This window comes from Agaricus bisporus (genome assembly GCF_000300575.1).
Source record: "Agaricus bisporus var. bisporus H97 unplaced genomic scaffold AGABI2scaffold_7, whole genome shotgun sequence".
Classification (NCBI taxonomy): domain Eukaryota; kingdom Fungi; phylum Basidiomycota; class Agaricomycetes; order Agaricales; family Agaricaceae; genus Agaricus; species Agaricus bisporus.
In genome coordinates, this window is record NW_006267370.1 from 705,427 (window position 1) to 733,416 (window position 27,990).

Consider the following 27,990-nt stretch of genomic DNA (forward strand, 5'->3'; position numbering starts at 1 on the left):
AGAGATGCCGGAAGAAGAAGAAATTCGAAGCATAGACTCAGTAGAGCAAGTAGTACCAAGACGGTTCCACAAGTTCCTTAAAGTATTCAAACAAAAGGAATCAGAGAGAATGCCTACTAGGAAACCATGGGATCATGCTATCGAATTAAAGGAGGATTTCAAACCCAAGAAAGGAAAAATATACCCTTTGTCGCCAAACGAAAGAGAAGAAGTCCAAGCATTCATCAAGGACCAACTCCGAAAGGGATATATTAGGCCTTCGAAATCTCCCCAAACCTCACCGGTATTTTTTGTGCCGAAGAAGGATGGAAAGAAGCGGATGGTACAGGACTATCGATTTTTGAACGATTGGACAATTAAGAACAATTATCCTTTACCTTTAATTTCTGAACTTATAGACACTATGGGTAGTAAACGATTATTTTCTAAGATAGATTTACGTTGGGGTTATAATAACATTAGGATAAAAGAAGGAGACGAGTGGAAGGCAGCCTTTACTACTTTCATGGGTGCCTTTGAACCCACTGTTATGTTTTTTGGACTTACAAATTCGCCTGCTACTTTTCAGACTATGATGAACGAACTTTTTAGGGACTTAGTAAATACGGGAAAAGTAGCTGTATTCATTGACGATATCTTGATAGGAACAGACGATGAAGAAGAGCATGATAAGGTGGTGGAAGAAGTGTTGCAGAGGTTGATGGACAATGACTTATTTGCAAAACCAGAAAAATGTGAATGGAAACGAAGTGAAATGGGGTTTTTGGGATGTATAATAGGGAGAAACGGAATCAAGATGGAGGAAAGGAAAGTGAAAGACGTAGTAGAATGGCCGACTCCAAAATGCGTTAAAGATGTACAAAGATTCTTGGGACTGGCAAATTACTATCGACGGTTCATTGAAAAATTCGCCAGTATTGCAAAACCATTACACGCATTAACTAAAAAGGACAAGAAATGGAGTTGGGGAAATGAAGAAGAAGAGGCCTTTGGTACGCTAAAAGCAAGATTCACATCACATCCAATCCTAGTAGCCCCAGAATTGGATAAAGAGCTAAAGGTGGAATCTGATGCGTCAGCTTACGCCACGGGTGGAGAATTGGCAATGAAATGTGAAGACGGAAAGTGGAGGCCGGTAGCATACATCTCCAAATCAATGACGGAAACGGAACGAAACTACGACATTCACGATAGGGAGATGCTGGGGATTATGCGGTGTTTAGAAGAATGGAGACATTTCCTGGAAGGGGCGAAACATAAGTTCGAAATTTGGACAGATCATCGCAATCTAGAATACTTCGCGAAAGCTCAACAACTAAATCGACGACAAGCCAGATGGGCCTTATATCTATCTAGATTCAATTTCGAATTAAAATTCCGCCCAGGAAAGACAATGGGGAAGGCAGACGCATTGAGCAGAAGACCTGACTTTGAACAAGGAACAAAGGACGATAACAAGGATCAAACCCTGTTAAAACCAGAGTATTTCGCAATCCGAGCAATGGAAGAGGGTCATATGTTAATCAATGCGGAGGAAGAGGAAATATTGGAAGAAATCAGAAAATCAGAAGCAAAAGAAGATGACGTAGTGAAAGCGGTGGAAGAGATGAAGCGAGCAAAAGTAAAGTCGCTAAGAGGAGACGAGTGGAAGCTGGAAGAAGGATTGGTGCTGAAAGAAGGAAAAGTCTATGTGCCGAAAGACGAGACGTTGAGGACTAAAATCATTCGACTACATCACGATACCCCCATTGCTGGACACGGAGGACAATGGAAGACAGTAGAAATGGTGACGCGCAATTACTGGTGGCCAGGCGTCACTAAGCAAGTCCAGAAGTACGTAGAAGGATGCGATCAATGCCAACGAAACAAGAATCGACCAACACCGCCGGCAGGAAAATTAATGCCGAACCCTATTCCCACCAAACCATGGGCCGACGTATCCGTCGACTTCATAGTAAAATTACCAGAATCACAGGGAATGGACTCAATTTTGGTGGTGTGCGATCGATTCAGTAAGATGGCTCATTTTATCCCAACTACGGAAACAACATCAGCGCTAGGACTAGCCAAACTGTTCAGGGATCATGTATGGAAGTTGCACGGGTTACCAGAAACGGTGATCTCAGACAGGGGACCACAATTTGCTGCAGACTTTACCAAGGAGTTGAATAAAATGTTGGGAATTGATACTAGGTTATCTACGGCGTTTCACCCACAAACGGATGGCCAAACCGAGCGAACCAATCAAGAACTAGAACAATATCTCCGATCATTTGTCGATCATAGACAAACTGATTGGCCCGATTGGTTAGCAACAGCGGAGTTTTCCTATAACAATAAAGAACAATCGTCAACAAAGGAAACTCCATTTATGGTCAACGTGGGAAGACACCCAAGAACTGGTTTCGATCTCCGACGACAAGGCAATCACCCGGCAGCAGCAGACTTTGCGGACCGCATGAAACTTCAACACGAAGAAACTCAAGCAGCCCTGAAAAAGGCACAAGACGATATGCGGAGGTATGCGGATAGAAGCAGAGGAGAAGCGGTGAAATACAAAGTGGGGGATAAAGTTCTATTGGCTACCCGGGACCTTCAAATCCAGGGACGACCTACCCGGAAACTGACGGAGAAGTTCATCGGACCATACACCATCAAGAAGATCATTTCCCCCAACGCAGTGGAAATAGATCTCCCCCGATCTATTCGGATTCATCCGGTGGTTAACGTCAGCCGAATAGTACTATATCGAGAACAAGTGGATGGACAAGGGAGTAAACCGGCACCGGCCGTAGAAATAGAAGGAGAACAGGAGTGGGAAGTAGAGAAAATCCTTAACGCCAAATGGCTCCGCGGAAAGAAGCGGTACCTAGTTCGATGGAAAGGGTATACGGCAGAAGCAGACTCGTGGGAACCCGAGGAAAACTTGGCTAACGCCAAAGAATTGATTACTGAATTCCACCAACTCTATGGGGAACTCAATAGGATACAGCACGTTCTACGTGACACCGGGTTCCAAGAAAGGGAACTACCTAATCGATTTACAGCCAAGACCTTATTCGGATGGGATGACAAACAGTTTGATGCCGCATATCTTAAGAAGTTGGAACGAAATTGGCGAACGTGGAGGTCTTGAAAGATCGTCTCCGGAGGAGCCGACTTTAAGGAGGGGGTACTGTTAGAACCTTGCCAGAATGTCACGGCGTCACACTGTCACATCTGTCACATATTTTATTACATAATAATTTCCCTCTGCTGCTACAGTTCGACGGAGGCTAAACTATCGGCATACTGCTAAAATGGCGCAAGCTACAGACTTACCTATTGAACTTATCGATCTAATCTTATCTTTCTTACCTCCGAACCATGCGGAGCAAGTACAATGGAGAAGGGCGGCGGCGGCTATAGGAAGAGAGGTCAGGCCGGCAGGTTGGAACCTATCGGATCATCGGTGCAGACGGTGTGGGAGAGTATGCTTAGCAATGTGGGACAGGGAGGAACAGAAGGCGTGGGTAATACAGAGATGGGGATACTGGGGACCGCGACACTGGGCGATAGCAGGATTCTTTGTGCTATGTCCATGTGATGCGATGTTAGGTAACTACTTCGGGACGTATTGGTTTGTGTGAGTAGATTACCGGTTTAGGAGTTGTTTGTGCTTGTGGACACTTTTATGGTTTGTTTGGTGCTGTTGACGTTTTTATGATCAATTTACTTTTGTTTACTTACTTCTTACTCCACTCTTCTTTTCTCATGTCAAATGTATAATTAGTTTACTTTCCCATACGTACTTCTTTTCACATGTCAGTATATAAATAAGTTATCTAGGGTAGTTGGTCTGTGCGCCGTAGTCTAGGTATATAAAGTAGGTAGAAACTTGTAGAAGACTCCGTCGAGTTCTCTTAGGTTCACGCCTAATAAACTTTTGTCACTTTCCTCTATAATTCTTAAGTTCAGGTGTGACCTGTGACATCACAGTCACAGTCGCCCTAACAGCATAGGCGGCATGGATAAGGGTAGCAACCGCCACCTTTTCTGATAGTTGTCGAATATCAAAGTTGCGGCTATGGTCCATAGTACGGACATTGCCAAATAAGCTTTCGAGGCGATCGGAACCCTCATGCAAGAAGAAGAATTTGTGCGCGGGGTTTAGAACCTGTAATCGGCCGACGAGAAAATATATATTCTTCACCACAGCTTGACTGTCCGCATAGAGTTGACCAGTTAAACAGGTATATCCATGCTCTTGCCATAAAACCATGAATATATGCACAAATGTGGAAATGGATTCGAGTTGCTCTTGCAAGCTCATTGTGACGTCCGTAAATGGAGACATAAAGTACCCGAGAAACTGGCCAAAAAACTCCAGCATACGTCGGCGGTGGAGAAAGCTGGGGATTTTGAGTGAAGTAGAAACTGGTTCTATATTTCGAAGTGACATCAAGTGCTGAATCAACGAAACAGCTTTTGGGACATTTTGTTTGTCTTCTGGATCAAGCATGTCCTTGGCTTTCCTCGCATCGACTGTTGGCAAGTCTTTTATAATTTGTAGAGTGTGTTGTGGAGATATGATTGTTTTCCCAACCACTATGCCATTTTCATTCCGAAGTGCAGTCGCGAAACCTATAAGAGATTAGATACATGATTGATCAATAATATATCGGCACACTTACGTTTAAAAATGTGTTTCGGATCGCACGTAGCTGTTATTCCTTCAGCCGAAGTATGTAAATTGAGTCCCGGTAGATCAGCCAAGAGCTTTCCCAACTCTGTACTGAGATCAAGTTCTTTTTTCGAGCAAATGAAGTGGCGAGCGCGGCGAAAAGTCCCATCACCATCACTGGCAATAGACCAGACTGGACCGTTCAATGGATTTCCGTATTCATGATCTGTCCAGGTGTCAATCGTGGTTCGGATCCATTGCGCCATTTCACTCCATTTCTCTTTTCCATCCGTTGGAGAGATAACGAGGGGTATAGGATTGTAATTATCCTCCCGAGAATAAGGGGCTATTTGTTAGGGCGACTGTGACTGAGATGTCACAGGTCACACCTGAACTTAAGAACTATAGAGGAAAGTGACAAAAGTTATATTAGGCGTGAACCTAAGAGAACTCGACAGAGTCTTCTACAAGTTTCTACCTACTTTATATACCTAGACTACGGCGCACAGACCAACTACCCTAGGTAACTTTATTTATATACTGACATGTGAAAAGAAGTACGTATGAGAAAATAAACTAATTATACATTTGACATGAGAAAAGAAGAGTGGAGTAAGAAGAAAGTAAACACAAGTACATTGATCATAAAAACGTCAACAACACCAAACAAACCATAAAAGTGTCCACAGGTACAAACAACTATCTAAGGACGTAACCTTTCGTACCAATCCCTGCCGAAGTATGTTGCCATTACTTCTCCACACGGGCACATCGTAAAGAACCGGACTGGTTCCCAACGACGGAAGTCCGGGTTATTCCATCGCTGCAACATCCAGGGTCTCTCCAATACTTCGTCCCACATTATCAACGTCACTCTTCCACACACTACGCACCTACGATCCTCTAACCTCCATCCGTCTGGTCGGGGTTCTCTTCCGATAGCCACCGCTGCTCTCCTCCACTGTACTTGCTCCGCATGGTTCAGAGGTAGGAAAGAAAAGATAAGATCAATGAGCTCAATTGGTAAATCTGTAGCTTGCGCCATTTTAGCAGTATGCCGATAGTTTAGCCTCCGTCGAACTGTAGCAGCAGAGGGAAATTATTACATAATAAAATATGTGACAGATGTGACAGCGTGACGCCGTGACATTCTGGCAAAGTTCTAACAGTACCCCCTCCTTAAAGTCGGCTCCTCCGGAGACGACCCTTCAAGACCTCCACGTTCGCCAATTTCGTTCCAACTTCTTAAGATATTCGGCATCAAACTGTTTGTCATCCCATCCGAATAAAGTCTTGGCTGTAAATCGATTAGGTAGTTCCCTTTCTTGGAACCCGGTGTCACGTAGAACGTGCTGTATCCTATTGAGTTCCCCATAGAGTTGGTGGAATTCAGTAATCAATTCTTTGGCGTTAGCCAAGTTTTCCTCGGGTTCCCACGAGTCTGCTTCTGCCGTATACCCTTTCCATCGTACTAAGTACCGCTTCTTTCCGCGGAGCCATTTGGCGTTAAGGATTTTCTCCACTTCCCACTCCTGTTCTCCTTCTATTTCTACGGCTGGTGCCGGTCTACTTCCTTGTCCATCCACTTGTTCTCGATATAGTACTATTCGGCTGACGTTAACCACCGGATGAATCCGAATAGATCGGGGAAGATCTATTTCCACTGCGTTGGGGGAAATGATCTTCTTGATGGTATATGGTCCGATGAACTTTTCCGTAAGTTTCCGGGTAGGTCGTCCCTGGATTTGAAGGTCCCGGGTAGCCAATAGAACTTTATCTCCTACTTTGTACTTAACCGCTTCTCCTCTGCTTCTATCCGCATACCTCCGCATGTCGTCTTGTGCCTTTTTTAGGGCCGCTTGAGTTTCCTCGTGTTGAAGTTTCATGCGGTCCGCAAAGTCCGCTGCCGCCGGGTGATTGCCTTGTCGTCGAAGATCAAAGCCAGTTCTTGGATGTCTTCCCACGTTGACCATAAATGGAGTTTCCTTTGTTGATGATTGTTCTTTATTGTTATAGGAAAACTCTGCCGTTGCTAGCCAATCAGGCCAATCAGTTTGTCTGTGATCAACAAATGATCGGAGGTATTGCTCTAGTTCTTGATTGGTTCGTTCGGTTTGGCCATCCGTCTGTGGGTGAAACGCCGTAGATAACCTAGTGTCGATTCCCAACATTTTATTCAACTCCTTTGTAAAGTCTGCAGCAAATTGCGGTCCCCTATCTGAGATCACCGTTTCTGGTAATCCATGCAACTTCCATACGTGATCCCTGAACAGCTTAGCTAGTCCTAGCGCTGATGTCGTTTCCGTAGTTGGGATGAAGTGAGCCATTTTACTGAATCGATCGCACACTACCAGAATTGAGTCCATTCCCTGTGACTCTGGTAATTTTACTATGAAGTCGACGGATACGTCGGCCCATGGTTTGGTGGGAATAGGGTTCGGCATTAATTTTCCTGCCGGCGGTGTTGGTCGATTCTTGTTTCGTTGACATTGGTCGCATCCCTCTACGTACTTCTGGACTTGCTTAGTGACGCCTGGCCACCAGTAATTGCGTGTTACCATTTCTACTGTCTTCCATTGTCCTCCGTGTCCAGCAATGGGAGTATCGTGATGTAGTCGAATGATTTTTGTCCTCAACGTCTCATCTTTCGGCACATAGACTTTCCCTTCCTTCAACACTAAACCTTCCTCCAGCTTCCACTCGTCTCCTCTCAACGACTTCACCTTTGCTCGCTTCATTTCTTCTACCGCTTTTACCACATCATCTTCTCTTGCTTTAGATTTTCTGATTTCCTCTAATATTCCTTCTTCCTCGGCATTGATTAACATATGACCTTCTTCCATTGCTCGAATTGCAAAGTATGCTGGTTTTAACAAGGTTTGATCTTTGTTATCATCCTTTGTTCCTTGTTCGAAATCAGGTCTTCTGCTCAAAGCGTCTGCCTTCCCCATTGTTTTTCCTGGACGGAACTTTAATTCGAAATTAAATCTAGATAGATATAAGGCCCATCTGGCCTGTCGTCGATTTAGTTGTTGGGCTTTCGCGAAGTATTCTAGATTGCGATGATCTGTCCAAATTTCGAACTTATGTTTCGCCCCTTCCAGGAAATGTCTCCATTCTTCTAAACACCGCATAATCCCCAGCATCTCCCTATCGTGAATGTCGTAGTTTCGTTCCGTCTCCGTCATTGATTTGGAGATGTATGCTACCGGTCTCCACTTTCCGTCTTCACATTTCATTGCTAACTCTCCGCCCGTGGCGTAAGCCGATGCATCAGATTCCACCTTTAGCTCTTTATCCAATTCTGGGGCTACTAGGATTGGATGTGATGTAAATCTTGCTTTTAGCGTACCAAAGGCCTCCTCTTCTTCATCTCCCCAACTCCATTTTTTGTCTTTTTTAGTCAATGCGTGTAATGGTTTTGCAATACTGGCGAATTTTTCAATGAACCGTCGATAGTAATTTGCCAGTCCCAAGAATTTTTGTACATCTTTAACGCATTTTGGAGTCGGCCACTCTACTACGTCTTTCACTTTCCTTTCCTCCATCTTGATTCCGTTTCTCCCTATTATACATCCCAAAAACCCCATCTCACTTCGTTTCCATTCACATTTTTCTGGTTTTGCAAATAAGTCATTGTCCATCAACCTCTGCAACACTTCTTCCACCACCTTATCATGTTCTTCTTCGTCGTCTGTTCCTATCAAAATATCGTCAATGAATACAGCCACTTTTCCAGTATTTACTAAGTCCCTAAAAAGTTCGTTCATCATAGTCTGAAAAGTAGCAGGCGAATTTGTAAGTCCAAAAAACATAACAGTGGGTTCAAAGGCCCCCATGAAAGTAGTAAAAGCTGCCTTCCACTCGTCTCCTTCTTTTATCCTAATGTTATTATAACCCCATCGTAAATCTATCTTAGAGAATAATCGTTTACTACCCATAGTGTCTATAAGTTCAGAAATTAAAGGTAAAGGATAATTGTTCTTAATTGTCCAATCATTCAAAAATCGATAGTCCTGTACCATCCGCTTCTTTCCATCTTTCTTCGGCACAAAAAATACCGGTGAGGTTTGGGGAGATTTCGAAGGCCTAATATACCCCTTTCGGAGTTGGTCCTTGATGAATGCTTGGACTTCTTCTCTTTCGTTTGGCGATAAGGGGTATATTTTCCCTTTCTTGGGTTTGAAATCTTCCTTTAATTCGATAGCATGATCCCATGGTTTCCTAGTAGGCATTCTTTCTGATTCCTTTTGTTTGAATACTTTAAGGAACTTGTGGAACCGTCTTGGTACCACTTGCTCTACTGAGTCTATGCTTCGAATTTCTTCTTCTTCCGGCATCTCTTCTGTCATTCCTCTTACCCACATCTCTAGTTGTCCTTCTTCCTCTCTACTTCTATTTTTCCTTTGGGCGCTTATTCGTTTAGGACGTACCTGTCCAGCCCCCGCTTGTCCCGCGGTGGCTGTCTTGCTGTTATCTTCTTCTAGACGTTCTGCCTTTTCCCCATTTAATCGGTCAGCCACGTCACCGGGTGATTGCGCCCACCCCTCAGCTTTCTCTTTGGGTTGTTGTGCCAACCCCTCAGCTCCACCATTAGCACGCCTGTTACGTGCCAATTCCCTGGCGAATGCCGCCTCGACTCCTAGTGCGATTCCTTCGATGATGTTCCTGGGAGTGGTGAATCTCCCTACTGCCTTGTTCACCCGTCGTATCTTTCTTCCTCATCTCTGATTTCCTTTTGCTCCTCTTCATACGCTTCTATCTGGGCATAGTTGGGCCCTTCCTCTTCGTCATCACTTCCTTAATATGGCATTCCAAACTCGTCTAAGGCTATTTCCTCCATTGCTGGGCATTTGTGTTTGCTCAGCAAATGTTCCGACGTTTGGGTTCCACACTCCTCGCATCTATACTGCAACACCGTTCCCCAATTTGATTTCTTTGGGAAGGAAACTAATTTCCAACCTGCATATTGCTTGTGTGACATGTCAGGCTTTTCCCTCTTTTCTTCCTCTCGTGTGTTAGAACTTTGCCAGAATGTCACGGCGTCACGCTGTCACATCTGTCACACCTTTTATTACATAATAATTTCCCTCTGCTGCTACAGTTCGACGGAGGCTAAACTATCGGCACACTGTTAAGATGGCGCAAGCTACAGATCTACCTATCGAGCTCGTTGATCTTATCTTATCTTTCTTACCTCCGAACCATGCGGAGCAAGTACAATGGAGGAGAAGGGCGGCGGCTATAGGAAGAGAGGAAAGACCGGTAGGTTGGAACCTATCGGATCATCGGTGCAGACGGTGTGGGAGGGTATGCTTAGCAATGTGGGACTATGGGGAACAGAAAGCGTGGGTAATACAGAGATGGGGATACTGGGGACCACGGCAATGGGCAATAGCCGGATTCTTCGTGCTATGCCCCTGCGATGCGATGTTGGGGAATTACTTCGGGAGGCGTTGGTTTGTGTGAACGAGTTACCTGTTTGGGAGTAGTTTGTACTTGTGGACATTTTTATGGTTTGTTTGGTCTTGTTGACATTTTTATGATCAAAGTTGTTCTTGTTTACTTTCTTCTTGCTCCACTCTTCTTTTCTCATGTCAAACGCTTCCTTTCCCATGTCAATGTATAATTAGTTTTATTTCTCATATGTCGCTTCTCTTCTCATGTCAAGTATATAAATAGTTACCTAGGGTAGTTGGTCTGTGCGCAGTAGCCTAGGTATATAAAGTAGGTAGAAACTTGTAGAAGACTCTGTCGAGTTCTCTTAGGTTCACGCCTAATAAAACTTTTGTCACTTACCTCCTAGTTCTTAAGTTCAGGTGTGACCTGTGACATCTCAGTCACAGTCGCCCTAACATCGTGCTTCTTTCATCTCCGGGGATCGCACAGCACAGTGCCCTCCCTATCTTTTACTCTCTCAGCATCCTCTACTCTCTGCGCGCCGTCGCGGCCGCCACACCCGTCTGGGCACCTGGTCATCTTTACCTCTCCTTTCTCCCAATCAATTTCCGGATTGTGCATCTGTAACCAAGGCATTCCTAATATGACCTTATTTTTTCCTAGGCCGCATATCTCGAAATGTACTCTTTCTTTATGTCCTTTGTAGTACACGTTTGCCACTACTCGGTGAGTTACTGCCCCAGATGCATTGATCGTTCCATCAACGTTTTTGACCGGGATTGGTCTTTCTAAAGGTTCCAACTTGAACCCTTCTTCATCCGCGAACGTTTTATCCATAAACATCCCCGTTGCTCCACTATCCAACAACGCCTGTACTCCTACTCCATCATGTGTGTCCAACTTCTCCACTCCCACGTTCAGCTTAATTTCCCTTAAAGGCCGAATTGTCCTTACGAGGAAATTCTCCTCTTGTACAGTGTCACAAACATTGATTTCGTTACATAGTACATCGAATTTGTTGTAGGAAGTCCAACGAGGAGACTTGGCTTCCTTTACTCTTTTAAATTCTTTTGCTCTTCCTCGAACATCCTCTTCCAATAGTCCCGCTGCTCGTCCACATCTAACGTTCGCACATCTCGAGCCGGAGCCTTGCTCCAGCAGTTCTTGGCCATATGCCCCAATTTCCCACACTTGTAACATTTGATAGGACCTCGACTGGGCCCTGCTGCGGTGTCGACATCCATCGCGTTGGGATCTCGACGTTGAGGCTGAGGCCTCACGAAAGTGTTGTTTGGGGTATGGGTTCGTATTTGGGGCTTCGCTTGCCCCCGCCGATAGTAGTCTTCCTCCGCCTTCGCCTGTCTCCACTGCCTATCCAACTTCATGCTCCTCTCGTACCAACTCCTGATGGTAGTTGGTGGGTTCTCTGATTCCATCAACGCCTTCCTGATCCTTCCAGACAAACTTCTTTTGAATTCTTCGATGAGGGCTCGTCCCTCATATCCACTATCCCGAGCGATTCGCTTGAACTCCTGCACATGCTCCTCCACACTTTTACTTCCTTGCTCAATCAACCTCAACTTTCCTACTGCCGTACTCTCCTCATCCGCATCTCCGAAATTGTTCCGCAAACTATCAAAAAGCTCCTCCGTGTGGGCTGGAGCTTCTTGTTCGCCGTTTTCAATCATCTCCATGATGTTCTCCTTCCAAGACTCCGCCGCTCCTCCTTGTACATACGATAGTATCCACGTCATCTGATCCCCTTGTAGTCTTCCTACCATTTTTAAACTTAGATAAATTTTGCACGCCGTTATGAAGCCACTCAGCTCCTTTCCGTCTCCTGAGAATATCTTTGGTCTTGCCACATCGATTGGTGGCGCTACTACTTGGACGATGGGGGTTTCTCCATCGTCCCCTGGTGGACCTTGTGGGCCTGGTGGACCCGGTTGTGGGTTGTTCTGCAGCTGGGCGAGTTGCTGCTGCAGTTGGGTGATGAGAGTATGCTGAGCGTTCAGCTGATTGATTATGTCTTGGGGATTGGCCATGTCTGGCTCGTGGTATTCGGGGGGAGGTGGTTGATATAGGGGTAGGGGGGATACGGACGGTTGTCGTTGTTCTGGTTCGGATTCCTCGGATTGGGATTCCGAGGCGGATTCTTCTTCTTCCTCAGATTCAGAGGAAGGTACTCGGAATGTTCCGGGCGGTAGTCGATGAGAAATTTTGAAGAAGGTGAGGGAGGTCTTTTCCTGTCACCTGATGCGTATCCACCAATCCAATGAAGCCAATAGCCTGCTTCACTTGGATGTGTACACGAAGAGAGAAAAGGTTTTGTATTCAAGAATGGTCGCTTGACCGAAGGGATAGACTAAGATGAGAGGTATGTACGGGAACGGATTCCCACGCTAATCTAGAGAGTCACCTAAGGTGGGTCTCTCACTCCTCTGCGTGTACCAGCTGACAATGCAGCCGCAGCACAAGGTTGATACGGGAAGAAAATACAAGTATATAAAAAGCACCTCACGTGGTGAACGTCTCGTGTTTAACTAAGGCACGTGACACGCCTTAGTCTCAACGGGGTACGTTGTGACTGTACCCGATCACCCCTTAAGCCTAGGGACCGGCTATGTGTGTGGCGGCCGCGATGGCGCGCAGAGAGTAGAGGGCGATAAGAGAGTAAAAGATGGGGAGGGCACTGTGCTGTGCGATCCCCGGAGTAGTCGAGTTCTACTGTTAGGGCGACTGTGACTGAGATGTCACAGGTCACACCTGAACTTAAGAACTATAGAGGAAAGTGACAAAAGTTATATTAGGCGTGAACCTAAGAGAACTCGACAGAGTCTTCTACAAGTTTCTACCTACTTTATATACCTAGACTACGGCGCACAGACCAACTACCCTAGGTAACTTTATTTATATACTGACATGTGAAAAGAAGTACGTATGAGAAAATAAACTAATTATACATTTGACATGAGAAAAGAAGAGTGGAGTAAGAAGAAAGTAAACACAAGTACATTGATCATAAAAACGTCAACAACACCAAACAAACCATAAAAGTGTCCACAGGTACAAACAACTATCTAAGGACGTAACCTTTCGTACCAATCCCTGCCGAAGTATGTTGCCATTACTTCTCCACACGGGCACATCGTAAAGAACCGGACCGGTTCCCAACGACGGAAGTCCGGGTTATTCCATCGCTGCAACATCCAGGGTCTCTCCAATACTTCGTCCCACATTATCAACGTCACTCTTCCACACACTACGCACCTACGATCCTCTAACCTCCATCCGTCTGGTCGGGGTTCTCTTCCGATAGCCACCGCTGCTCTCCTCCACTGTACTTGCTCCGCATGGTTCAGAGGTAGGAAAGAAAAGATAAGATCAATGAGCTCAATTGGTAAATCTGTAGCTTGCGCCATTTTAGCAGTATGCCGATAGTTTAGCCTCCGTCGAACTGTAGCAGCAGAGGGAAATTATTACATAATAAAATATGTGACAGATGTGACAGCGTGACGCCGTGACATTCTGGCAAAGTTCTAACACTATTACCACAACTGTCGCATTTTTCCCCAGGCACACTTTCCGGTCATTATCATCACATTGAAGAGACTCCCTTATCTTTTCGAGTGAACGCAAATCGGTAATATTGGTATCAACTCTGCTAGAGTGTTCCCGACACAGCCCTATGACCGCCCGACGATCAGGACAGTAACGACATTTACTCTCAAGAGCAACATCATCAAAAATCAAAACATTTCCCGGAAGTTGGCTACCTGCAAGCGGTGAAAACGGAGGTCGAATAGAAGGGTTGAAGAAGGATGAGATGTTGTGCGATATCTCGTGTGCAGTAGGTGTACTAATAGAAGAAAGTAGTTTGGGAACAATGGATTGTCGCTTGATTGTGCGTTCAGAAACCAATCCAAATGATTTCTGGAGGGTGAAAAGCAGTCGTGGGCCGCCAATGGATTTACAAAGGAAAGCGACATCGATATCTTGCGAAGTAAAACCTGCACGGGGACTGTATAGACCATCGATTGATTGTTTCATCTTGTCAATGATGAAGCTTGGACTACTGCCATGTCTGAGCATAGCAGATATCAACTGTCTCAATCGAGTGACATCATGGGAGGCAAGGAGCACCATAATCCTCTTGTAATCGTCAATCCGACCAATACTGGTATTCAAGCGCCTAATTGACAACGCAAACTTAAATAGCAATCAGCCGAAATCTATTCTTAGAAGAAACAACATACTTTGGTATGATACTTTTTAATTCTTTCCGTCAATATTCGGATGTATACTTCTTGTTGTTGGTAAGTACGATATTGATTCGGGGTATTAACTGCCAATTCGGAAGCATTGGCTCGTTCCTTGACGTTTGAAAACTCGACGGAATGGGGAATCATAAAACAAGAAGAACATGTAGTGCTTGACTCCAACTTCAATAAATTTCCGGAGCATTTTACTGAGCGTAATGTGATGTTGTTGGAAGCAGTGTCGAAACCAACCGGATACCAATGTAAATATCCAGGATCACCATGTAGTTGAAACGGGTAGGTCCTCCAGATAGAACCAGCAGTCCAGTTGATTAAGCATCCCCGACATGAGACACTATCTGATAAGTCCTCATCGGAATCAACTGTGGAGGTGTCTGTTGCTATAAGAGGAACAGTAATATGAGTTTTTGGCAGAGTTGAGGTAGGTTTGAATATATCTTTTTGTTTCCGGTTCGCATGCCAAACACATCTCTCTCTATGGTTGAAAAATCTATTCGGGTGACCGGTTTTAGTGAGCGTAATAGTCGTTCCACATATATCACATATAATAGTGTGAATTCCGGTGTGAGGTTGTACGGTTGTATAGAGAGTAAGAATATCTGTGACATCAATGGCTTTGGGCTTCGAAATTGACGCTCGCCGTTTTGAAGGCATGGAAGACAGAAAAATAAGTATCTACTTCTCTCGCTACTACCTATGCTCACTACACGTGTAATACATGAGGCAAATTTTATGTTTCCTGACTCTGTATGTCTAGATACTTATCATTTATCCCCGAAAGACAGAGTGACTTGGAAGTGACATTATATAAGCTGATGAGGATACACCCGTTTGGCAATTCCCACGGAGGCAAGTGGGTGGGTTGGTTAACCGAATTGCTCGGCTGCCTGCCCCCTGTCAAAGACCATACACTTCTGCTTGATGTCCAGCAATGCAACAAGAATCCCGCGGAACCACATCACAGGTTCAACCAATTACGGTCTATCCATTCAAAAAATTGAATAGTTTTCCGAAACGTGGCCGCATCCAGCACGATGTCCAGACTTCACTTATGCCACACTTGCCTGTTCGCACCAGGTCCACCTTCTGATTCTCCTTAAGGATCTTCGTCTTGCCAATTTGGACTTACTCTGGGCTTCTGGACTCCTTAAGTGCTAGTGGCTCACTGCCGTCACTGACCTCCTATGACGTGGATCGGTGTAGAAGATTATATTGCCACCTATGTCCCTGGATTTTTTGTGCCTCTCGCACGGTTAGACACCATTATCAGAAGACAAGAAGGTAGCCGAAGTGGTTTTTCCGACTTTATCAGATCAAGTCTCTCCTAAGTGGACCTTTCGAGCAGTTCGTCTCAGGCTGGGATGGTTGAGTAGTATTTTCTGCAACGCGTTGGGTTCCGCGAGTCTCTCTACGTTGACTTATCTGACATGGTAATCCGCCTCCAGGTTGAGGGATTTTTTTTGTCAACCGCCGGGATTGCCGTGCGTGCTCATATCATCGTATACCGGAGGTACGCAGCATTTTTTCACTTTCTTCCTAATTTAATGACGTGTTTAACGCTTTGAACCGTGCTTCTCCTGAATTTGAGAATCTTCGCGATGAGTCCTGTTAGTGGTATAAACATAGATCTGACGTTTCTAAAATTATCTCATGTAAGCATAATACAATTTCTACCCTCAAACCGCAGCTTTCACTAACTATTTACATAAGGAAGCTCATAGAAGGCGGTCAATCTTATGTGAAATGACTGGAATCGTCCCCTTGACATGACACCAACTTAGTATGGGGCACTCGACTCTCCTGCCATAAAGCGTGAACCATTTTTTCTAGTGACTTGGTTCCTCTGCCTGCTACTGTGTAAAATCCTCTATCCTTCAATCCACGGAATTTAACTTGACAACTCGACAATTATGGGAGGGAACGCGTTTGGTTCTGTCCTTAGTCCGACCTCGTTTCCTCGACTTCCCCCAGCAGTATACAACATGCTCAAAGCACGTCTACTGCCTATTCTAGAAGAGTTATACGTGCATGTAGGAGTCCCTTCCGAAGCACCCGAAAAAGAGAATTATGGAGACTTGGATATCGTAGTGTGTCTACCGAGACAGCAAGCTACGCCTGCGCAAAACCCCAGCAATTCTCCGGAAACGAGGGAGGACGAAGGTTAGTAAACAAAAGAATATTTTCTCAGAAATAAGGCTAATCTTTTAAAGATATTCCGGCGGTCAATGTTCCACACGAACTTGTCATTTCTCGACTCAGGGCACAGTATTCCAACCCTATGGATGGAAATCGAACGTCCAATTTTGCAATCGCCATCCCTTCCGGAGAATGGGCACAATGTGGGCCATTGGAAGGGGAAGAAGAGACAAAGGCCCGGGAAGAAGCCGGTAGTTCGAGTATATTCTATCAGGTGCTTTTGCTACTCGACCAGATTGATGATAGAGCTAATATGGACACTGGTTCTTATAGGTCGATGTGAACGTTTGTGCATCCAAAGACGAATGGGAAAGAACAATCTTCTTCAATTCATTCGGTGACCTCGGCATGATCATCGGTCTGCTCGTAAACAATGCCGGTTTACACTTTAGTAACAAGGGACTCAAGGTATCTATCCGATTTTCATTTTCATTATTGATTCCGTTTATCGGCGAAAAAAAAGTACCCAGATAATCCGAATCCGCCGATCGTACTCAGTGAATCTTTCGAAGAAATCTTTTATTTTTTCGGGTGGTCAATGGAAGAATGGAAACAAGGTTTCGACACCCAGTTAGCCTGCTACGAATGGGCTATCAAAAATAAATTCTTCGACTCTTCACATTTCAGGCCCGGAGCAAAGAAACGAAAACCTGGTAGAACGATGTACTTTGGTTTCATTGAATGGGCTGGCAACCTTTCACAATCTCCAAATTACACTCGAGCTTCCGGTGATATTCCTGACGCGAAGGAAGCCAGTCTTGATTTCTTCAACAAACGAGCAGTGTACGAAGAACGTAGGGAAGAACAGCGGCATAGAGAGTTTCTTAAAAACGTATTTTCTGGACACCGAGTTCGTGATTGGGCAAATTTGGGAAATAATTGGTTCGGTGTGAAGAAAATTATGGATGCTGTGAGGGAGAGATTTGGCGGTGAGCATAATGTAAGGAAGTTCGCGCTTGAAGAAGGGGAGGAAAGCTTGAGAAAGGTAGTGTTGGAGGTTCAGGCTGAATTGGGGATTGAGTCTCCATCGGAATCGATAAAGATCGGAGAGGAGGAAGGCAATATAATAGTATAGTGTTGCTGTTAGAACCTTTGATCGAAGCATTCAAAGACGTAGCAGTGATTTCTATAGACGAAAGATACGGTAACACTGTGTGTTCGACATGGCTTATGGCTTCCTGCACCAATGACCTGATTGGTTTTTAGCGGGCGGGTTTGGATATCAGGGTAGGTTATAGATACGTGTGGCGCGGAACCATACCAGAGCAGTTCCTTCGGGGAATATAATCCGCCACAATAACTATATTGTTAAATGGGAAGTTTGGCACAAATTGCACCTCGTGTTTGACGTCCATGACAAGCGAACGTTCTTCAGTGAGCCATGAGCCAGTGACGGCCGGTTCGGTCAGTGCACAGCCATTGAGTATTTTCACAACTGAGAACGATAAAGTCTGTCCAAAAAACATGGCGTTCCGTTGTTTGGCATTTCTCAAAGTCAAAGGTAGAGGTTACAGAGCAGCATCATCATAAATCCTTCAGAGATCAAGATGTATTTGTTCTTAAGGCCAAGGACAAATAATAGAAACAAATACAATGGGTTGCTATTGACTACATATTGTCCCTTTCAAAGTTTCATTGTCCTCAGGTCATGCTTGCAGCAGCGATGTCTGTTGTTCTAGTTGTATTGGTTATGTTTACTCTCTTTTCTTCCTCTGTTCTCACTCCTCCTCGAAATCACGCCTAGTCTGGGTCTGGTCTCCCCTGCTCTTCGTTGTGCTTTGTATTCCTTCCGAATAGTCGCTCGTTATGCCATATACGACATTGATTGTCCTTTTCATTATCCTTCTCAGTGCTGTGCACGCTTTAGTTGTTCCCCCCAGACGGACCACGATTCAAAGGCATACTCGCGGGAAGGCTGGGCTTCTTGAAGATCTCAGTTCCATTTCTCCGAACTTGTTAAGCAATGCCAGTGGGACTGGGGACTTTCTCGTCGTCCCCAGAGAGCAAGTAACTCCAACGTCTGTTATTCCGAGGTCCAGCACTCCCATTCCTAATACCTTAAATTCTATAACTGAGGCTACGCCCACGCACAAAAGTTCAAATAATTCTGCCGCCCCATTCCCAAGCGCACCTCCTTTTACCGCCACACCCAAAGCTTCGATACCATTGATGTCAACTTCCCCTGTTGATAACAGTTTTCAAAAATACGTAGTTGCCCACCACATGGTCGGCAATACCTATCCGTATACCTTGAATGACTGGGCAGATGATATCAGATTGGCACATGCATCTGGAATTGATGGTTTTGCGCTCAATTGCGGCATCGACGATTGGAGTGCCGCCCGTGTCGCCGACGCGTAAGTTGCATCCTTCCTCCTTCATGTACAATACGCTAATTCCCTCGTAGCTATGAAGCTGCTAAGCAATCTAATCTAGACTTCAAACTATTTATCTCCCTCGACATGACGTAGGTCTTTTTTCCTATCCTTTTAGTTGCATCACTCTAACTTCATATCTCAAGTTCATTTCCCTGCCAGTCTCCCGATGACGCATGTCGACTGCGTGAATTTATCAAACCCTATTTGGATCACCCAAACCAGCTTCGATACGATTCTCGTGCGTTCGTCTCGACATTTGCCGGTGAAACATGTACTTTCGGGCAGGCCTCCGTACAAGAGGGCTGGAAATCACAATTTGTCCAACAAAACGACTTGCAAGGCAAAGTTTACTTTGTACCCGCATTTTTTATCGATCCTGCTGAGTTTGGTGGATTTTTCGAGGTGATGAATGGTGATTTCAATGTGATTCTACCCTGTAATCAATTGGAGCCGGGACTGATATTTGCGACAGTGGAATTCTGGCTGGCCGATAGAATTGACAACCTCTTTTGCGCATAACCTCGTTGCTTCCCTGTCTGATGGTACGGGAGCTGCCACGGTCAACAAAATTCCTTCTATATTTCAATTGTCAAACGCCATTCTCGGATCAACCTTTCGTTCCCTCACATCCGCTATCCCTGCACTTGCACCTGTGCTGGATGAATTCATTAAATCCACTGAAACGGATGACGAACACGTGAAGGCCCTTGAAGCTCTTCGCACCAACATTCAGGCTAGAGACGATAGGGCTATGAAACCCATGTACATGGGTGCAGTATCGCCTTGGTTCTTTACGCACTATGGCAAAGATTCTTTTAACAAGAATGTAAGAGCAAGAAATTTTACCATTAATCCGCTGATATGTGTATACTGATCGAGTTGTGGCGTTATAGTGGATCTATTTCTCGGATCACCATCTCTATGTCAAACGTTGGGAATCTATTGTTTCCAACCGAGACCAGTTCGATATCATACAGATTCTTACCTGGAATGATTATGGAGAATCGCACTATATCGGGCCCGTCAAGGGTTCCCAGCCAAACAGCGAGGCTTGGGTGAACGGTTTTGATCACACTGGTAAGTGTTAAATATCTGTATTCTCCTCTCGAATTAAAATAATCGAAAGCGTATGCTAGGTTGGCTTGAACTCACACGATACTATGCTTCAGCCTATAAGACCGGCATATTCCCTGCAATAGAAAAAGACAAGATTTTCATGTGGTCACGGCCTCACCCATCTCAAGCAAAGGCGGATGACCCGGTCGGTCAGCCTGAAAATTTCGAGCTAGTACGTTCCCTTCCCACAAATTTCTCGGCTGATGTAAAGAACTTATGCGCGCAATCAGTCACAGGATGCTGTTTGGGTCGTGGTAATGACTACTAAACCGTCCACTGTTATCCTCTCAACTTCGTCCGATGCAGCCGCTAGCCAACAAATTCAAGTTCCCTTGGGCGTGTCGAAGCTCTCAGTGCCGATCACACCTGGGGGTATCATGAAGGGTATCATTCAGCGAGAGGGGGAGACCATAGTTGAACTGGCACCCTCGCCTGAAGCATTTACGTTTCAAGGTTCCCCGGCTTCGTATAATTTCAATGCGTTTGTAGCTAGTGCCATAGCTAATTAGAAAGGTGTGTTTCTATCCGCTTACTCGTCAATTAAATTAATGTGATATGTTTAGTTGCTGTATCTTTAGTGTATGAAGTTTAGCTCAATGTTGACGATATCTCTGGATACTTGCTGTTTGGTAGATGCGACGACAATGACTCAGTAAGTAAACAAAAGAGATTGGAGAAGTTGTTTCTGCCCTCGTCGTTAACTGCAAACCTGGAAAATGGTGCCTTGATACTTCGCTGCATGACAAATTGCTTGAGCTTGGAGTTAGTATTGTACTTGAATAAGGTCGGTCGCAATTACTACGTCGTATCTGCTGCCGCGTTAAAAGTCAAAAAAGCTCCAAAAGTAGATTGGCATGAAGCTCGATAAGTACGACAATGAGTATTTATCACAAAAGGAACTAACAGAACGTCACTGGTATGATGAACAACGAGCGGATATATCATAGTGTTCTAAAGCGAACCGATTGAAACCTTCATTCATCTAACACCTTATCAGGGCGCAAAGGGATCGTATTGTGAAAGGAGTGTCTAATCCCCATTGGTAGTGTTGTTGCCAGTACGTGTATTATTACCCGCTTCCTTGACATAGTCGGGTTCATTATCCCAGGTAGGACAAAGTTGATCCCATTCATCTGAACGCCTGCTATGAGCAAATATATCAGACAAAACAGACAATACCACAAACCAGAAATGTCGGGGCTCGCGGCAACGTCGTCGGGTGCTTCGGCGAATATAATGGCAAGGCCCCTTGGTAAAGATATGAGTCATTAAATCCTTGCTAGCGACTCGTCAAGACATACTCCATGAGGTGGAATTCAATGTGGCTGACGGTAAATTTTTCATAAGTTGAATGATAAAGAGACTCGAAATGGAACTCAACTCACCAGTGAAAGATCCATGGACCAGGATTGTCAGTTGTGAAGCGGAGAGAAACAAAGTCTCCTGGGGTATTACCAATTTCCACTGTATCCCTCACGACGGGGTTGTCGAAGTCATATTTCCCAGTGTCAGCACTCCGAATAACATTGAAATTGTGCTGAATTCAAAAGGGCGTTATGTCAGTCATGTCCTCTTTTGAAAGCGTGCGCAACCCAGACCACTTACACCGTGGAGGTGAAACGGATGGGGTCCTCCAAGAAGACCGCTTGGAACATTGATCTGGATGGTCTTGTTCCTTTCTACGGTGTAGACCGACCCTTTGGGAAGCAAATCATGAGCGTTCCTTGCTCCACTCAGGATCTGAAGCAGGACCGGGACAGTGGGGGTTTTATAGACGACACCATTAACGCTGAAACGGGAGGTCTTCGTATCGAAAGCGAGGTCGAAATTGAAAGTTTGATCAGCGCCGTCAGGACGGGGTTCTCCCGGAACGGGAATTGGCTCTAACGGGTGCAGGTTGGCCTCGACGAGCGGATTTTTGAAACTCTGTTGCATAGACGTCGGCTCCTGAGGTTTCGCTCCGCGATACCTAAGGATAGCAGAATTGACTCCATTCTCGAAAGTAGAATTCAGGTTTCTATTGCCCGAATTCGGAAGAGCACGAATCCAGTAATTGTCCGCCGGTTGATTGGCATGCAACACGACAGAATAACGCTGAGCTGTTCATCGATATAAAAAAGATTCAATGCTGTATTTCCGGGCGTTGACTCACCTGCAAAGATCTGAATACTATTGACAGTCTCCGGAGTGAGTGCTATACCGTCAGCTTCGATAACGGTGAGATTGTGACCATCGATTGAGAAAGTGAAGTTGGGGTCACACGAAACGGAAATAAGACGGAGGCGGTAGCGTTTGCCTTCTTGCACATCAACAACGGCTAGTTTGGTATTGGTTCCGCCAGGGTATCGTCCTTTACCGTTAATCAAGGTGCTATCCGCCATTGGGATAGTACCCAGTAAGTCCACAGCAAGGCTATGGTACCTGAAAAACGTCAGCTTCTGTACGCAGAAGAAAATGCTCTAATAAGATCACCATTCAGATAGCGTGACGATGGTAGATACTTGATGCAAGCTTGCATCAGTCAATCAAACGACAGTGACGATAAAGCTCACCATCATCAACTATGGAGAGTTTCTCAGCGGCGGCGAACGCATTGTAATGAAGCACTAACCATCATAGAACGACATTAGAGGATCATCCGGGTCGTAAATAACCAAGGGCCCCCGGACGCCGTCACAGTATTGTACGCCTGAAAATGGGTTGAACGTGTTTCATGGTCATCCAAAATAGCAGACATACCGAAGTGCGAATGATACCAGAAGGTACCGACCTGATTTACTTGAAAATCATACTGGAAAGAGTTTCCAGGTGCAATAGGACATTGAGTAACGCCCTGAGTTCCATCCATAGATTCAGTCCCCCTCTGAAATATGCCGTGCCAATGCTAAATCTCAAATCGTCAGCCGTGTTTATCGCGCGGAATATCAACGACACTGACGATAGTTGTGCCGAGGTTCTGAGTCGGGTCGGAAAGCTCGTTAACCACATTTATCTTCACTCGGTCACCCTAAAGCAGTGCTTAGCACGTCAAAAGGCATAGATTATTTACATAGAACACACCTTTTGCACCGTGATAGCAGGCGCTGGGTGTACACCATTGACGAGCGAGGATCTACCAACGTATATCAGCGTGTAGCAGGCACGGCCATACGTGAAAGCGGTACGCACGAACGGTCAAAGCCGTCCGGTGCGATGACCTTGTTTGCAATGGTGATAGTACCCACTGGGCCAACAGTCTTCGCCAAAATAGTTGTCGCCGACATGAAGAGGAAACCGAACAGTAGACTGAAAGACATTCTGTATGGACCAGCCAAATGCTTGCTGTTGGTTTAAGGGGACGGGACAACTAGAAGGGAGAAGAAGGGCAAGGATCCAACGACAATGGAAACAGGGTAATTGAGGCAATTTTATATTGGCCTGGTCAGAAGGAACACAGTGGTTCAATCCGCGACCGAATGACCGTAGACTCAGTCGAATCAGCCTTGCTGACTTGGGTTCATAAAATTGCAATGATGATTGGGTCGTGTTCCACGTTTCGCCTGCCAGTATGAAGAACTGTGTTACTGGAGAAAAACACATCATATTATTGTTTCGTGCCCTGACAGTACGTCTGAAAATGTTTGGTGCGGGGCACTGTGGTCCATATCAAAATTAAAAGCGATGCGAAGCAGTCCTCGCCACATGACCGATTGATACTTCAGTTCCTGACAGTTGAAGAAAGAATTTGTGTTTTTATTGGGAATCGGTGCATGTCGCGCTGCTTGGGGCGAGGTGCGAGTAGGAATAAGAAGGAACAAGCACAAGCAAGAGCGTGACCCTGACTGTCGGGATCCGCAGGTCTCGGTGGCGAGCGAATACTCGCCAAATGAGGCTGGCAGGAAGCATCTTTGAAGGCTTCCCATCATCGAATGAACGAATTGTTCATGTCATATGGAGAATTTGCGGTCCAAAACATAACGCGTCAAGCATATGTTTGAAAGTTTGATCGCGTTTCACCATACTAGGCTGGCCAAACGCATCTATGAGCGAAAGTGGATTGTCCATGCAAAATATCATAGGTAGTAAGGGGTCCAATCACCAGGAACCTGCTGCCCTAAGAGTTAATACGCGACTAGAGATGAGATTAAATCATAGGTCTAGAACAGATTTCATCCTCACAGATGAAAAGCGCTTCAACAAGAAATCCCTGAGCAAAGAACTCAGCACATGCTGACTAGGATAACGTGCTTGTATTCCAGAACAAGCTATATATAATTTACCTGGAGGTTTAGCGGGTTGTGGTACAAGGGGTGGAAAGCACTGGAATCTTTCTCCGGAGCTCTGTTGCAAGAGAATATGACAATCTAGCCGGCCCGAGAAGCTGATACCCTATAACGCGGGCACAACAGAGGCCAGGCGTCAGCTGTCAAAGGTCTCAAGGAAGGTTCTTGAACAGAAAAGAAAGCCAAGGATAAAGCGCAGTATGTGTGACGGTCAGGTAAGCAAGCAGTGGTCGTGAACCCATCGCCCTACTCATGGGCGTTAATTATGTTGTCACAGACCTCTACCGACAAGTCCCAGCTCTATTCCAACTTACCTGTTAAATGCCATAAATTCATTCTCCCAACAGATGCGGCCTCCAGAGGCTTCAACGCCGACATAACAAACTGCGAATACATTGGTTCTTATAACTGGGTATCCAATCACGGTGATCAATCTATCATCGTTCCAGGTTCTCCTCGAGAATGGCAAGAACGGCCTTTACCACATTACCTTCGACTTGATAGGGAAGGGCATTACAGAGATCAATACGATCCACGCATGCGTTCCATAAACCTTCTTCCTCTCTTGCTCTCTGTCAATCACTGGCAAGAGCGAACCCAACCTTCGGAGAAATACCCTTGGTATGATGTTGATTTTATCACGAACCGTAATTCCATTCGAAACCTGCTCCGTATCCTCCGCAATCAATCCAGCGGAAGTTATGATAGTAGAGGTATCACAAAGGATTACAGTCGTGGTAATTTCAACAACCCCTCCTATTCAAACCCCGTTCGGATCGATGTCGAACTTGCCGGAAATAAGACTATATTGTTAAATCGCTGGGATTCAACTACGTTCGAACCAATCACTAGAAATTCCTGTGGTTTTAATTTCGAGAATGCATTCACCAGAGAAGCCGATGCTGTATCTGCTTTGGATTCCGTATCCAAAGATTCTGGAAGACATCTCAGGATCGTTTCTTATGTATGTATCCCCTTCACTCATTTCTTACAACATTTATGGCTGAATAACCTTCTCCTCCTCTTTGTTCTAGGATTTTGGCGGTTTACATATGGTAGTACGATCCGAAATTGATGCTTGCATTCCATCGGCGCCACAATCGTCGTACGATTTCATCAACGAAATAGTACCTTCCAAATCAGAGCAAGAAAGCTCGTCTTCCCAACAAATTACAACTGCCTTCGGTCTCAACATAATCCCCTCGCCAAATCCACCAACCCCGCAATCCCACTTGATCGAACTATCAACGGTTTCAACATCCAAAACCACAACCTTCCAAACCTGGAACGCCAAAGAACGTTACCCCCAACTCTTTTTCTCCCAAGTCCCAAATCATTACCTCGCATGTCACACTAAAGGTCTCATAACTCAAGTACGCAAACGCGACATCCATACGTCCCCCGAAATCTTATTCTATCAACCGACAATTCAACCGCAATTCAAAACACTTCGTCATTTGTTGCACATGATTCAAATGGAGGTTATAAAACAGTCGCGTAGGTTTCCTAATGTGAACAGCTTTAGTTTGGTCTATAAGAATGGGCAATTGAGTTTGTTTGAAAGAGTTGGTGAAAGATGTCTTCCTGATGAAGCATTTGCTATGTTTAATGTATGATGATTTGCTTTCGATTTATCTTCTGACCCCATGACAATCTTTGTATAAAATAACTGAATAGTTCGCTGACCTGTATCTTGGTTTTCTTGTATCCCCACTATTTAATTGTATCCACCCTGAAAGAGGGTGTTTTCAAAAGGACGTGGATACCAGCTTTCACAAAATCAATCACACCGCTCACAACACCGTTCACAAAGATCTCAAGAAAAAACTACGATTTCCAATCAAACACACCTAACCTAGATCCGCAAATGTAATCCAACCGATAAGCAAACAAAAACAAAATGGTGGTATCAAAATGTAAGTGACATGAAGGTGGTGAGTGTGCATGAAAAAGACTAGAGTCTGGGATGGGTATTCGACTTGCACGTCAGCGAAAGAATAAAGATAAGAAAAAAATGCCGGAAAGCACGTTAATAACTATACAGGGGCTGGAGAAGGTAAAGAGATTTCAAAGAACGGATATATGTGGAGATGTTTTCCATGTTTAGGGCTAGCGCCGGCTTCAAGCATGCTCGGATGTTATAAGCGTAAAATTGTGGGTGACAACGGGCAGATTTGAAAAAAATCATGAGGGATGATGACGTGGGTGAGTTGAATTACGTCAAAGGAGTATAATTCGGAAGATGGGAGGTAGACAGATCATGTCAACCGCGGCGCCGGGATAAAAAGCGGGCCATAACGCTAAAGTATAACTATAAAGACCAGATTTAATGAGCAATGACCGAGTCAAAAAGCCGTTTTCTTCGTTCCACAGCTCGGGTATGGGCAGAAGGGAGTCCCGACATCGAAGCGACACGGCGGGCAACTGTATGCGTCGGTGTAACGTGTTTAATCGAAGAACCCGTCGCGGACGCAGCGACAGTTTCAGACTCTGGGCGTTCGTTTGCCGAACCACCAATTGCCTCGGGAGCTTGATGGTCGGGATGAGACTGAGAAACTTTCCAGCCAATGACGCTGGCAGCCACGATACAGAGGACCAAAGCTATGGCAATGACCCAGACCCAACGGGATAGGCGAGTGGTACCACTCCGTGTTTTTTTCAGCCACCAACTACCAACTGATGTTAGCACAAGTAATGACTTAATCGATCAGAAGCTTGACATTACCTTTCCTTTGAACCACTTCCATTTTCGATCTTGGCAACCATACTGAAGCGACGCCAAAAATCGTCACCTTTTTCACCCCTTCGGGGCAATAGCGTGCCTTCACTACCTCCCCGCATGATAGGTTTGGCACGAGGAATAGGTTCAGAGAAGGTCAAATTGCCAGCCTTGGCGGGACGTGCAAATACAGGTGTAATTGGAGTAATCGAGGGTTGGAGGGGGTGAGGCGACGAAGGTGGTAATGAAGGCGATGGCATTGGGGTACTATGAGGAGGATACACCTGAGCCATAGGTGGTTCGAAAGGATTTTCCATAGGGACAGCTATAGGTGCGGGTGCAGGTGGAGCACGAGTTGTCGTGACAGGTTCGGAGTTAGCTAAGTTAAGGGCCGCAATTGGAGCAGCATAACCAGGGCGAGGAGCAGCAATAGTAGGGGAGGGAGTTTGTACTACTGGCTGGGGATCCGTCAAGAATGGATTGGTGGGCGAGCGTGAGGTAGCACCCGTGGCAACTGCAAGAGCTGCATTCTTAGATGCAGGTGTGAGTCGCCTCTTGTTAGGGCCCTCGTCATCGGAATCATCATCTGAATCCGCCATGTTTAAAAGACCCATGCCAAGGGCGCCGACACCAGACTGGCGATTTCCTTCGGCATTTCCTTCGTCGCCGGGAGCGAGATAATTGTCATATCTGAATAAACAATAAGCGACAGTGTCTAAGGCGTGGTGGAAGAGGTTAAACATACACATTGTAAGCGGAGGTTCGAGCGTTCGGGTTGGGAGGGGGAGGAGGGCGAGCTCTGCGTTGTGCTTGGGGCTGAGACTCGTAGAAAGTGTCCGGCTCATCGGTCGCAAAGGGTGGTTTTCCAGCAAGAGGAGCCATCTGCGACGGGATAAAAAGGAGGGTGGGTGAAAAAAGAGCGAAAAGAAAGAATGTGAAAGGAGAGTGGTGAGAGGGGAGGACAAGACAAGATGTG

At 45.4% G+C, this 27,990-nt stretch overlaps 7 protein-coding genes across 7 annotated transcripts; 3 read left to right on the plus strand and 4 right to left on the minus strand.

The window, feature by feature from the left end:
* Positions 1 to 3,928: 3,928 nt before the first annotated feature.
* Positions 3,929 to 4,929, minus strand: AGABI2DRAFT_144088 (hypothetical protein; the record flags this gene model as incomplete). Its single annotated transcript, XM_006462459.1, has 2 exons — positions 3,929 to 4,623; positions 4,674 to 4,929. The coding sequence occupies 2 exons, from the start codon at positions 4,927 to 4,929 to the stop codon at positions 3,929 to 3,931; spliced, it is 951 nt and encodes a 316-aa protein (XP_006462522.1).
* An 11,147-nt stretch (positions 4,930 to 16,076) lies between these two features.
* On the plus strand, positions 16,077 to 17,700 carry AGABI2DRAFT_193648 (hypothetical protein). The gene is made up of 4 exons (XM_006462460.1): positions 16,077 to 16,503; positions 16,554 to 16,753; positions 16,813 to 16,947; positions 17,003 to 17,700. The coding sequence occupies exons 1-4, from the start codon at positions 16,254 to 16,256 to the stop codon at positions 17,612 to 17,614; spliced, it is 1,197 nt and encodes a 398-aa protein (XP_006462523.1). The 5' UTR covers positions 16,077 to 16,253; the 3' UTR covers positions 17,615 to 17,700.
* AGABI2DRAFT_193650 (hypothetical protein) lies at positions 17,688 to 18,038 on the minus strand. Its single transcript, XM_006462461.1, has 2 exons — positions 17,801 to 18,038; positions 17,688 to 17,730 (listed from the first exon to the last, which is right to left on the minus strand). The coding sequence occupies exons 1-2, from the start codon at positions 18,003 to 18,005 to the stop codon at positions 17,708 to 17,710; spliced, it is 228 nt and encodes a 75-aa protein (XP_006462524.1). The 5' UTR covers positions 18,006 to 18,038; the 3' UTR covers positions 17,688 to 17,707.
* A 629-nt stretch (positions 18,039 to 18,667) lies between these two features.
* On the plus strand, positions 18,668 to 20,645 carry AGABI2DRAFT_206909 (hypothetical protein). The gene is made up of 8 exons (XM_006462462.1): positions 18,668 to 18,896; positions 18,947 to 19,006; positions 19,061 to 19,340; positions 19,390 to 19,743; positions 19,811 to 19,994; positions 20,054 to 20,205; positions 20,264 to 20,546; positions 20,597 to 20,645. The coding sequence occupies exons 1-7, from the start codon at positions 18,709 to 18,711 to the stop codon at positions 20,540 to 20,542; spliced, it is 1,497 nt and encodes a 498-aa protein (XP_006462525.1). The 5' UTR covers positions 18,668 to 18,708; the 3' UTR covers positions 20,543 to 20,546; positions 20,597 to 20,645.
* Positions 20,646 to 20,903: 258 nt separating this feature from the next.
* On the minus strand, positions 20,904 to 23,329 carry lcc8 (laccase-8 precursor; the record flags this gene model as incomplete). The annotated part of the gene is made up of 13 exons (XM_006462944.1): positions 20,904 to 21,166; positions 21,220 to 21,281; positions 21,335 to 21,358; positions 21,419 to 21,570; positions 21,639 to 22,132; positions 22,186 to 22,454; positions 22,506 to 22,533; positions 22,586 to 22,594; positions 22,645 to 22,722; positions 22,773 to 22,917; positions 22,972 to 23,040; positions 23,094 to 23,145; positions 23,202 to 23,329. 13 exons carry the CDS (start codon positions 23,327 to 23,329, stop codon positions 21,063 to 21,065), a joined length of 1,614 nt encoding a protein of 537 aa, XP_006463007.1. The 3' UTR covers positions 20,904 to 21,062.
* A 1,166-nt stretch (positions 23,330 to 24,495) lies between these two features.
* On the plus strand, positions 24,496 to 25,911 carry AGABI2DRAFT_119382 (hypothetical protein; the record flags this gene model as incomplete). The annotated part of the gene is made up of 3 exons (XM_006462463.1): positions 24,496 to 24,510; positions 24,573 to 25,259; positions 25,330 to 25,911. The coding sequence occupies 3 exons, from the start codon at positions 24,496 to 24,498 to the stop codon at positions 25,909 to 25,911; spliced, it is 1,284 nt and encodes a 427-aa protein (XP_006462526.1).
* A 391-nt stretch (positions 25,912 to 26,302) lies between these two features.
* AGABI2DRAFT_193654 (hypothetical protein) lies at positions 26,303 to 27,969 on the minus strand. Its single transcript, XM_006462464.1, has 3 exons — positions 27,760 to 27,969; positions 27,021 to 27,704; positions 26,303 to 26,964 (listed from the first exon to the last, which is right to left on the minus strand). Exons 1-3 carry the CDS (start codon positions 27,894 to 27,896, stop codon positions 26,622 to 26,624), a joined length of 1,164 nt encoding a protein of 387 aa, XP_006462527.1. The 5' UTR covers positions 27,897 to 27,969; the 3' UTR covers positions 26,303 to 26,621.
* Between the last annotated feature and the right edge of the window lie 21 nt (positions 27,970 to 27,990).